The 11,884-nt window shown below is 47.3% G+C and overlaps 2 protein-coding genes across 2 annotated transcripts; both read left to right on the forward strand.

Moving 5' to 3' along the window:
* Positions 1-3,727: 3,727 nt before the first annotated feature.
* On the forward strand, positions 3,728-5,644 carry BDW43DRAFT_301968 (homeobox domain-containing protein; the record flags this gene model as incomplete). Its single annotated transcript, XM_032045152.1, has 4 exons — positions 3,728-4,314; positions 4,374-4,511; positions 4,566-5,212; positions 5,271-5,644. 4 exons carry the CDS (start codon positions 3,728-3,730, stop codon positions 5,642-5,644), a joined length of 1,746 nt encoding a protein of 581 aa, XP_031897900.1.
* A 2,507-nt stretch (positions 5,645-8,151) lies between these two features.
* BDW43DRAFT_144763 (AP-2 complex subunit alpha) lies at positions 8,152-11,839 on the forward strand. Its single transcript, XM_032038364.1, has 5 exons — positions 8,152-9,038; positions 9,133-9,467; positions 9,522-11,446; positions 11,512-11,673; positions 11,782-11,839. The coding sequence occupies exons 1-4, from the start codon at positions 8,587-8,589 to the stop codon at positions 11,617-11,619; spliced, it is 2,820 nt and encodes a 939-aa protein (XP_031897901.1). The 5' UTR covers positions 8,152-8,586; the 3' UTR covers positions 11,620-11,673; positions 11,782-11,839.
* Positions 11,840-11,884: the final 45 nt, after the last annotated feature.

The raw sequence follows: 11,884 nt of genomic DNA on the forward strand, positions 1-11,884 counted from the left end.
GGGGGGGGAACCATAGAAGAGAGAGAAAGCCAAGATAAGGAACCATTCAGCCGTTTCGATCCATGAGTTGAGCGATATCGTCAGCGTCGCATATGGATTAAACTCCGCTGGTGCTGGAACACTATCCGAAGCCCTTGTTTTAGTTTTTTTCTTTCTTGCTCTTTGTATTTCCCTAGCTAGCATTTTTCTCGGTTGACTAAAGCGAGTCGTATTGCTGCTCTGTACCTTATCTACTCTGTAGTAGGTAGAGTACCAGACCTTTAATGGATGTTCCAGAATGTTTTTTGCCTGTCGTCGAGGTACCGTACTTCTTGATTAATTGTAATAGTGCTAATAAGGACATCCAATACCCAGTTATTTACCAATTTCCACCTAAGGTACTACTAGTAAGTAGGTAGGCTGTCCATTACTAAGGTACGGTGTCTATACACATACAGTACGTAGGCACCAATAATTGTACTGTAGGTACTCTACATATATTAAGGGATAAGTATACATACATACCTCATACCATGAATACCTTGATAATTTCAGCCTCTGTATGGTTCCATACCAACCAACATACAAGAATAAATTGAATGCAGCCACTTCTGCATCCTCGGTAGTTGTGATGATATTCATCACAATGTGTAATAGTACCGCTTATTATTGATCATATTTAAATGCATATCATCCCTTCCCCAATGACTTATAACATACATTGATGGGTGGATGTACCTTACTATGCCGCCTAGGTAAGTAGATTAACCCTAAATACATAAAAAGTTAAGTACTGCTCCTGACTCTCATTGCTGGATAAATGCCCCACTTGTGGTTTCCACCTGTCGGCTCTCCTATCTTCAAGTACTTCCTGTTCCTGTTCCGTCCCAAGCACTGCCTAGGCTTCTTTTTTCTTTTTCCTTTTTCCTTTTTTTCCCTTTCTTTTCCTGTTTTCTTAAGTTTAAACTCTGTTTCCCACACTTTATCTAATTTTCACGTACATTTTACATTGCCTTTTAATTTGCGTTGGCCCGTCATATTGGCCTTCATTTCCTCCCCCAATCCACTCTCTCCTCCAGTCTCATTTCCCTGGACTGTTTCATGCAAGTTGTCCCGGTGGAGTAATGGGGTGGGGGGGAAAGCGTTTAGTCTCTTCCAGTCAATTCTTTCCCCTCCTCCAAGTGGAGAGCGCATGAGGCCGCCACTCAACCGAGTCGACCGTTGACTGCACGATTTTTAGCGTCACGCTCGGTTCAGTGACCGTTCAGCTCGCCCAGTGCATGGTCCGCTCCTTGGTCCTTCCTGAACTCGTCTTCAATAGCACTCTCTTCTCGGCCGCAGGAGGCTCGAAACTCGGAAACATTCTTCATTTTCTCCGCAAACCCTGACTATCTCTTGAACTATGCTAAGATAGGAATGGTGGGTTTTACTTTCTGCTCCATTTGGTGGCCCTCTGGCTCGAATAGTACCAGATGCTGTACGTACCACTCCTACGTATACGGTCGGTTCTGTTTTTTCGCACACTCAGCCATGGGATGGGCGTGCACCCAAGCGTGGTTGACAGCGGACCCGGCTAGTAACGGTCGATCGATCTCCCCTGGAGAGTGGACTCATCCTTTATCCGATGGCCTATAACCCTATCCTGGGACTGTAGGGACTTCTCCCAGCTTGAAACAAACGGTTTTCTCGGATTGTCACCCACCTCCCCCCTTTCTCCCCTGGCTCTGTACACACAACTTCTGTCCAGAGAGTCATTTGCATGTGTATCCTCTGGGATGGATGGAGGGTGGGTAGCAGCTAAACTAGGTGGTTCTTAGGCTGAGGACTTGGTCCTTGATCTAACCCGGTCTCCGGCGGATTATGGAGCCAACGCACGACTAGCGCTGTCGGTAGCCCTTCCACATGGTACACCAGTCCTCACTAAAACGACATTGGTGTCGGATGAGCTCCAGCGGGTAAGGGTCTATTTACCCTTCTAACAACGGTTGGCTGGCCAGGAGGATGACTGTGGGTGTCGGACTAGGGTGTCCCAGACTCGGTGACCCGCACGATGCGATGCAATGGTTTTGGACGCAGGTTCCACTTCGGAAAATTTACATGCAATCATGGCTGCGAATTGTTGACCTCTACTGAGAGTTCAAGCGACCTGGTTAGAACTGAAGAGTTAGTCGGATACACTTGCAAGTTGGATCGTGAACCATACCATCCCCCCTTATCTCTAGTCCCTTTACGCAGGGCTGCGGCCGTCTCGGTCCATCTGACTCAGTCTGGATGTCGGTGGAGTACTCATCGCCACTTTAGCTTCGGCGTAGTTATTACTGTTGCTTCTTTTTCTCCATAGAGTATATCGTTCGTCCTGTCAAGCTCTCCCTTCCATTCATCTCTAATTTTATTTTATTTATTTAATTTTTTGGAGATTCGATCTTTTTCTTCTTGTTTTCGTCTTGTTTATGCCCTTTCACTCATCGAATACACTCCTTACGCTCTGGAAATTTGAATATTTTGATGTACACTCGAGGCAAATCTTGAACTCACGACTCGACTCGGCGATCCTGTTGGTGTAGTGATCCTTAGGGGAACATTAGGTGACCACCATCGGCGTTGCTCCAACTGTTGTTTTAGTGCATACGATACTACGTTAGACCTGAACCCGTCAAGTCAGATCCCCAGTCACTACCGGACTTTTCTTTCCACCCACCCTCCTTCTATCTTGTTTGTCCTTCTACCCCTTGTGATCGTTAGCTGCCACCCTTATAATTGCTACGGGGGAACAAGTTAAACAATAGTAGCATGGTGTGAGATCTCCGTGTACCGAACTATCAATCTGTGGCCCGTTCAATCTTTTAATCATTTCCCCTCTAAACGCTGGCCTCTTGTCTTTCTCTTCCCTTTCCTTTTTCACTTCTTTTTTTTTCCCTTGGGTCTTAGGCTCCTTAAATATTTTTCATATTTTATATATTTTCTTGGTTTTATTTTCATTTCATTTTTATTTTTCGGTGGTCGGTTTTATTTTTTTTTTCTCTCTTCTCATTTTCTTAAAGTTCTGTTAGCATCCATCATTCTAGCAACTGTCCACCGTTTGGGTTAACTCCCTGTATCAAAAAGAGACAGTTATTCGTCCCCTGTCTCCGCCTAGTCCCGCATCAATTGGCGACAGTTCCTTCGAGCCCGTTGCTGCATTCTTAGCACTTTTTCAAGGTGGCCAACGTGGAGGATCCGGTGGACCGCTGTCGAACGTGATCAGGAGTGTCGTTCAAGATTTCTTCTTCTTATTTCCACTACCGTATTTGTTCTTGTTCTTACCCGCTTGACTAAACACTGTTGAGCCTTTTCTATATTCTCCTTCCTATATCTCAGCAGGCCCCAGGACCCAGCAGAGGGATCGACCCCATTTCTTGCCGCTGTCTGTCAGCTTCGGCTTATACTGCGCCTCTCCTTTCTTGTTTTGAACAGACATCCAGTGGCCAACGTGGTTCCTTACCAACTTGAACAGTTTATTATTCTTTGGGGGATCCCAGGTATTCATCACGCACCACCCTGTCCACTCTCCTGCGTCACTTTTGTCTTGGATGTTCAGGACTAGGAGAAACTAGTCTTGACAAGTATTATCAACTATTTATTCCCACTATCTCCCTACTCACAGCTATCTCGATATTCGGTGATTAGATACGTCGGCTTTGGGCTGTGGGTCTTCGTTCGACTGAATTTTCGCTACTACATGGAGTAACAAAGATATCTCTCTCCTACCATGTCAGTCAGTGGACCTTGCGTCTGGTTGTCCTCGTTGCCACCTCCGTCTAGCTCTCATTTGACTGCGATTGCAAATAATTGGTCGACGCCTTCTTGGAACACAGAGCAAGCTCCATCAAGCTCCAAGGTAATCTTCTCGGGGTTGCCTAAATCGTTGGAGAAAGACAGCGAGCTAGCAAAGCCACCTGTCGACATGCAGTCTGCCGTGCTCAAGGCTGAAAATGCCTTCCCAGCTGCGGCACCTGTGGGACCGCCAGACTCAGTTCGGTATTCAAGGGTAGAAATGCCCTCGGACACCTCTGGGAATCGGAATGCGCAGACAGAGGGTGACGCTTCGTTGGCCCGAATGAAACTAGAGAGACTGAACCATAGCGAACCGCTACTTTCTGTTCCTGGAGGAGCTTCCAGCCCCCAAGCCCCAAGAGAGTTTACCCCAGAGACTAGAACAGGGGATCAGGAACAACGAGAGCACGAGAAGGATCACGAAGAGGCAGGAGCTTCTTCAGATGACGGAATGGGATCACCAGGAGAAAAGAGAACGGCATTGGATTCTAAAAATGACAAGAAAAAAATGAAAAGATTCAGGTGAGCAACCAGGCCCGCTACGATTCAAGTTTATGGAACTCAATTGACGAATATGCTAGACTCACTCATAATCAAACTCGCTTCTTAATGAGTGAGTTTACTCGTCAGGCACATCCCGACGCTGCGCATAGAGAACGATTGTCAAAGGAAATACCTGGATTGACTCCACGCCAAGTCCAGGTTTGGTTTCAGAACAGGTACATGCAGTGAAAGCCGCTATCACAAATAATGTACTAACGTCTACCTTATAGAAGGGCTAAACTCAAGCGACTTACCAGCAATGATCGGGAGCGGATGCTGAAATCTAGAGCACTGCCGGAGGATTTCGATACTACTCAAGTGCTAAGGACCCCTTTTGACAATAAGACATCATCAGAGACACCAGTTCCGTCTTCCCTAAACCGTATGGCATCTATTTCGGGTGCTAATTCTTCAAAGATGCTACTCACCGACGGACTGCAACGACTCAATGACGACGACTATGTGATTTCCCCTCTGAGCTCAGCCTCAACAACAACAGGAAATGGCTTTCCCTCGGCCACCGCCGACCGGGGTTTGGAGGGCTATTTACCGAATGGCACGTTAGCAAGCCGAGCTGCACCGACACCTGTTCACGATCTACAGAGAAACAATCGCAGTGCCTTCTCGTTCTCACGATCGAGCAGTTTCTCCGAGTCGTCTTTCAACCCAAGCTTACATTTCCCCGGTCGGTATTCTAGACCAAGTGAGCCGCTCAACCATCCTGGGATGCCGTACGGACGGCGGCCGATGGATTATGGAATCAATCGACCAGCCAATGGCATGGTTGTTGGATACGATGACCATCGACAGCTAGAAGGTTCTGTTTCACCAACCGGGCAACCAGATCAACCGATTCCATATAATGTGGACAGTCACGGTAGGATTACCTTCTTTACCCCTTATTGTCTTGCTTCCGACTGACTTCTCTTCAATAGGCCAACAATTGCATAGCTACCAATCTCCGCTCACGATGCCCCCCTCAAAAGGATTCGGTGGGTTGGAGATGAACTCTCATATACAACCGCATGGAAGACACATACCCGCTTTACAATCACTGCCAGTTTCAGATGCGCCAGAGTACCGACACTACTCGTACAGCCATCATCCATACAATATGAGCAACACTATGCCCTACTCCCAGGCCAATGCGTCTAGCATGAGTCTTCCTGCGTCATTCCCTTCCGACACAGGTAGTGCGTCCCACGGATCTGCTAGCGGTGAAGACCGAATCAATAATCCACCTCAAATCTTGGACCCGTTGAGGGCCAAGTTTGGCAATCAACCTTTCGAGTACGCCAATTATCTATAATTCCAGAGAGCCTGATGGCCGCGCCATTTCTCTCTCTCTCTCTCTCTCTCTCTCTCTCTTTCTCCCTCTTTCTCTTTCTCTCTCTTTCTCTCTCTCCCCCCTCTACTCCGCAGACCTTCCGGCAATACGCCAGCCTTAACTCGTTTTAATAGGTTTTCTCCCCTAGTTTACATCCTCTCTATAGGTGATTGGCTTTTCGCCTGCTGTGTGCTATTAGGCGTTAACGTCTTGATTCTAGTATATATTTACTTAATCCTCCTCTTTTTTTTGAACCTTTTTTTCGTTGCGTTTCCGAAGGGGAAAAATTCTCTATTTGCATTGGATCCACTAGTATTGTTCGCTACAGGATGCTGTTTACATTGGCGTTTGTTCTTGATTCGGCTGGTTGCTTCCCAAAGTTATCTCCAACCTTCTCTACTGGTTTTCTCTTATTCTCTTCTCCCTTCCCATTCCATAAAATTCCTGTGCCTGATAGGGTTGCTACACGAGAGATGTTCTTGTTATTCTGGGGGATTACACCCACTAGTAAGTGGTAAGTTCCCTTTTCGATGTAGGTAGTACTGTATGCGATTAAATATTGAGTTCCTTCAATAGCTTAGTATACATATTGTGGCGACGGATAAAGTTCTGGATGGAGCAACCCGGAGGCGGATCGAGGATCTATTTATTGACTGTCATTGATATAAGGTTTAACTCGTACTCTATATGAGACAGACCAAATTTTTATCTGAAGAAACTGAGTTCGGCAAGCCAACCGATGAGTGACGATAGATACAATAGATACTAATTGGCCTTCCTCCCCCCAAGGTAATACTGCACTTGAATACTACTAGGTACTGTACCTACCCATGACTACAGGAGCTACTACCATCTACTTACTATATGCACCGTCCCCGTAATACTAGTTAGTGGTTATGTTACCCCCATAATCCTCAGGATTGTCGAGTCAGCGTTGACTAAAAACAATCCCAATCAATCATGGAGGATCGATTACTACGGTCTTGCAACAGGCGTTGGACGATTGGTGACGTTATCCCATCCCAGCCAGCCAGCCAATCAGCGAGCCGCTATTGCTAATCTCTGTGTACCAGGAGTGGACAATGGATTCAGGGTTGGAAGGTATATAAAGCGAGAGAGGGGAAAGCATTCATCCTTTCCCTCATTGCTAAATTTGTCTCTCCTCTAACTACAGTTGATTGATTCTTGGGCTATAAGCTGCCTCGACTCCCTAACATCGCCAAACCATCCTTTTCCTTTTGAAACCATCCGTCTCGATCTTACGTCATACTATCTTCCTCCTACCTTATTGAGGACTTTGTGTTATCACCGACCGTCACGATGGTTCATCCGACTTCGACCTGCTGTAAAACCTCCGGGGACGGATCCTGTGTCTGTGCAGCCCAAGCCAAGTGCTCCTGCGGCAAGGAGAGCGCCCTTCATTGCACTTGCAACAAGGCCTCGACCGAAAACACTGTTTCTGGTGCCCGTTGCTCATGTAGTATGTTTAGCATTTGATCTGATTTGGCTTTTCAGACCTCTAACACTATCAAAGGAGCCCGTCCAGCTGGACAATGTACCTGTGAACGCGCAGCAAGTGAAAACCATCCCGTGTCAGGCGAAGCTTGCCCGTGCGGCAAGAGGCCTTCTGGTGAGTTTTCTCTTCCATCTAACTCAACGGTAGCTGTTTGACTGACGTCATTTCGCTAGCTTCCTGCACTTGTGAGAAGGCTGAAGCTATCGACGCAGCAGTCGAAGGCATCGAGACCGACTTCACCTCTCGCTTCCGATCATGAAGGGTCCTTTCTCGTTTTCTTCTCTCGCTAGACTGCTTTGTCTTAATGATACCTGTCATTGGAATTCAGTTTCTTTCTTTCTTTTTATTTTTTATTTTTTTTTTTCTGGGAGGCTTTTTTGGAGGGCTGCTGGGCTGGGGCTTGTGTGACTGCATTAAGACTGGTTACTTACATTGCTATGAAATGATTTGCATCGGGATATGGAGCTAGAGTTCACAGTCCTGCTCATTATATCTATACAATGAAGATTTACTCTGCCTAGGGCAAGTTATGATCGCCCGCCTGTTTGTAACCCTAGACATTGTATAGAAACTACAGGTTGATCAAAGACCCCGGGAAGATGACCACTTGCCATCCTTCATATCGGAGAATATATATACACAACCTCCGATTTAAGCTCGACGTAATGTGTTTTGATCGCTTTCTGCCAAAGGAATCCCCCCTTTTCGATGAATCAATCTCTTGCACTCTCAACGCGCAATTCTTTACCGAGATGCACATACGTTGTGTGAATATTTTACACATGTGTATTTACAGACAACGCCATAGTACAGCCACATCGCACGTGACCATACAACCAATGTGAGCACCGCCACAGCGCATCAACATTTTTCCCATGCAAGTGGAACGTTCGCCGGATCGGCCGCGGAAGTGGCTCAACCCGGATAGAACGACGCTTGCTTTCCTCCTGAAAATAGAATAACAATTGGTACTGTACTGTATGTATGTACTAGCTGGCCTCTGATACCGATATACAAAAGCCTTGCGTGGACCTACTTCCCCGAACCCTACCGTCTACTCTCTACCTTCTTTATTATCTCACAGCCGCGTCCACCATCTCCCCGCGCCCATTTGAAACCCGACCTACCCCCTTGTCGCGTTATCTAATCCTCCCCTCTAGATTCCTCCGCTCCCGAGACATACTGCATTGAGTTTTGCATTATGTCCCATGCATCCTAGAAAAGTTTAACGGAGCGCTGGAAAGGACACAAGCTAGCAGGGCATGCTTTTCACCAACGTGGCGCCTTGACCTCTTCCGCATACGAAAGAACAACAAAACGGGGCCCCTTCTCCCCCCAGGAGTATTGCTATCTCATATCTACAGCTGTCGGCTAGTACGACCACAAGATCTATGCTAGATCTATCAACATGTCTTCGATGCGAGGCTTGGTCCAGTTTATTGCCGACTTGCGAAATGCGAGAGCGCGCGAGTTAGAAGAGAAACGGGTGAACAAGGAATTGGCCAATATTCGACAGAAGTTCAAGGGTGGAAGTCTGAACGGATATCAGAAGAAGAAATACGTCTGCAAATTGCTCTATGTATACATCCAAGGGTACGATGTTGACTTTGGCCATCTGGAAGCCGTCAATTTGATCTCCTCCACCAAGTACTCTGAGAAGCAGATCGGGTACTTGGCCGTGACCCTGTTTTTCCATGAACAGCATGAGCTGTTACATCTCGTTGTTAACAGTATTCGAAAGGACTTGCTGGATCATAATGAATTGAATAATTGTTTGGCATTACATGCTGTTGCCAATGTCGGTGGTAGGGAGATGGGTGAAGCGCTCTCAACTGATGTTCACCGGTTGCTGATTTCTCCGTAAGTTATGCTCCTCTCCCACGGCCCCTCTACCTCTCTCCTTTCATACAAAACTATCCGTGTGCTGGGAACTAACCTGGCATGTAACTTTCAGCACGTCTAAGGCCTTCGTCAAGAAGAAGGCTGCTCTAACACTCCTCCGTCTATACCGCAAGTATCCCGGCATTGTGCAAATTGAATGGGCCGAGCGAATAATATCTTTGATGGATGATCCAGATATGGGTGTTACCCTATCGGTCACTTCGTTGGTCATGGCATTGGTACAGGACAAACCTGAAGAGTATCGAGGGAGCTATGTTAAGGCTGCGCAGCGGTTAAAGAGGATCGTGGTTGATAACGACGTTGCCCCTGACTATCTCTATTATCGTGTACCATGTCCCTGGATTCAGGTCAAGTTGCTACGACTGCTACAGTATTACCCTCCGTCAGGTATCATCTGCCTCATAGCTAGTCATTATTCATGTGGAGGCTAACGCAACGTAGAGGACAGCCATGTCCGCGAAATCATCCGCGAGACTTTACAACAAATCTTGCATATTGCCATGGACACACCAAAAAACGTCCAACAGAACAATGCGCAAAATGCCGTGCTCTTTGAAGCCATCAATCTTCTCATCCACCTTGATACTGAGCACAGCCTCATGATGCAAGTATCATCGCGACTAGGCAAATATATCCAATCGCGAGAGACTAATGTTCGGTACCTTGGACTTGAGGCCATGACACATTTTGCAGCCAGAGCGGAGACCCTTGACCCTATCAAAAAACACCAGAATATCATTCTTGGGTCACTCCGGGACAGAGACATTAGCGTTCGGCGCAAGGGTCTGGATCTGATCTACAGTATGTGCGACACAACTAACGCTGGCCCTATTGTCAATGAGCTCTTGCGCTACCTCCAGACTGCCGATTACGGGATTAGGGAGGAAATGGTACTGAAAGTTGCTATTCTCACGGAGAAGTATGCCACTGACGCTCAGTGGTACATTGATATGACTTTGAAGCTTCTATCTCTCGCAGGTGATCATGTGAACGATGAGGTATGGCAACGAGTGATTCAGATCGTGACGAACAACGAGGAGTTACAAGCCTATGCGGCACACACACTTCTCGGTTATTTGAAGACCGATTGCCACGAAAGCTTAGTCAAGATTGGATGCTACGTCTTGGGAGAATTTGGGCATCTTATTGCGGATAACCAAGGCTCTAGTCCCATCGAACAGTTCTTGGCTTTGCAAGCCAAGATGATTACCAGTACTGATAACACGCGTGCCATGATTCTCTCGTCTTTCGTTAAGTTTGTTAACCTCTTTCCTGAGATCAAGCCTCAGCTGCTGCATATATTCCGCCTGTATAGCCATTCTCCCGACTCTGAACTTCAGCAACGAGCTTTCGAATACCTGTCGCTGGCGACACTGCCCACAGATGATCTTCTACGGACAGTCTGCGACGAGATGCCTCCTTTTTCAGAGAGAGCGTCAATCCTCCTGTCCCGGCTTCACCAGAAGACTGCCGGCACTACCGACAAGAAGACCTGGGTTGTCGGAGGTAAGGATGCCAACCAAGATCAGAAGGAGGTCCTCATGGCACAGACTACCGGGCTCAAGCGCACTTTCACAACGATTGTCAACGGCTCGAACACTGGATCAAACGGTGCATCGATATCAACGGTATCAAGTGCAACGGGGGACCTAGCAGGACTGGACCTCAGTGCCTCATCTGCTCCACCTCCGAACATGGCCAGTGCAGCCCATCTCACGCCGGACTGGGATGTCGGGTACAACCGGTTATACTTCAAAGATGAAGGAGTGCTTTTCGAGGATGCCCAAATCCAGGTTGGCCTGCGGTCTGAATACCGTGGCCATATGGGTGTGGTCAAGATCTACATCTCGAACAAGTCGTCCTTCCCCATTGGATCATTAACGACAACGCTAGACAATCGTGCAGCGCCCAACCTTAAGGTAGACACCAAAAGTTTGCCCGAACCTTCTCTCCCGGCTGCTGGCCAAACCCAGCAGACGCTCTTCTTTGTGGCCCATGGGCCATTCACCGACGCACCCACTATTCGCATCTCCTACCTTGCGGGTGCACTTCAGGCCTATACGTTGCAACTCCCCGTTCTCATGCACCGGTACATGGAGCCGTCGACCTTGTCAGCTGAAGAATTCTTTAAACGATGGAGACAGATCGGTGGGCCACCTCTGGAAGTGCAGAATACGTTTGGAGTAGTAGCAAAGGCAAAGGATATCAACGAGACCTCCACTCGACAGAGTGTGGAAGGGTTCGGCTGGAGAATTCTCGACCATGTGGACCCCAACCCGAAGAACATCGTGGGTTGTGCTGTGTACCATCTTGGTACAGGGAAGACGGGGTGCCTTCTTCGACTGGAGCCCAATTACGAGAAGAAGGTGAGTCCCTTATTAGCATTATTTATGAATAGCAGAAGGGAACTGAACTGACATACTTCTTATAGATGTATCGGATAACCATCCGAGCCACGAAGGAAGGCGTGCCACAAGCGCTGGCCAAGCAAATGGAGCAGAGATTGGCGCAGGGAAGCACGTTTGATCGTTACGCATAGCCTACGTCGAGTCTTAGGAGGTTGGAGCATAAAGCCTATAATGCACTTAATAATGTAAATTCACCACGACCTTCTCTATTATGTGCTGCTACCTTTGACAGTGTATTTATTAATATGAAGAGGTATATATTCTGCATCCGCGATGTGTTGATCGATATACAGATCAGTGGTCTTCCAGCCTAGGACATCTACTTAAACCTTTTCCCATGCTTCTAATTCTGAATATTCCAGGCCTTACCCTCCCCCTCCCCGTTTATTTACTCAT

This window comes from Aspergillus alliaceus (assembly GCF_009176365.1).
Source record: "Aspergillus alliaceus strain CBS 536.65 unplaced genomic scaffold BDW43scaffold_37, whole genome shotgun sequence".
Taxonomy (NCBI): domain Eukaryota; kingdom Fungi; phylum Ascomycota; class Eurotiomycetes; order Eurotiales; family Aspergillaceae; genus Aspergillus; species Aspergillus alliaceus.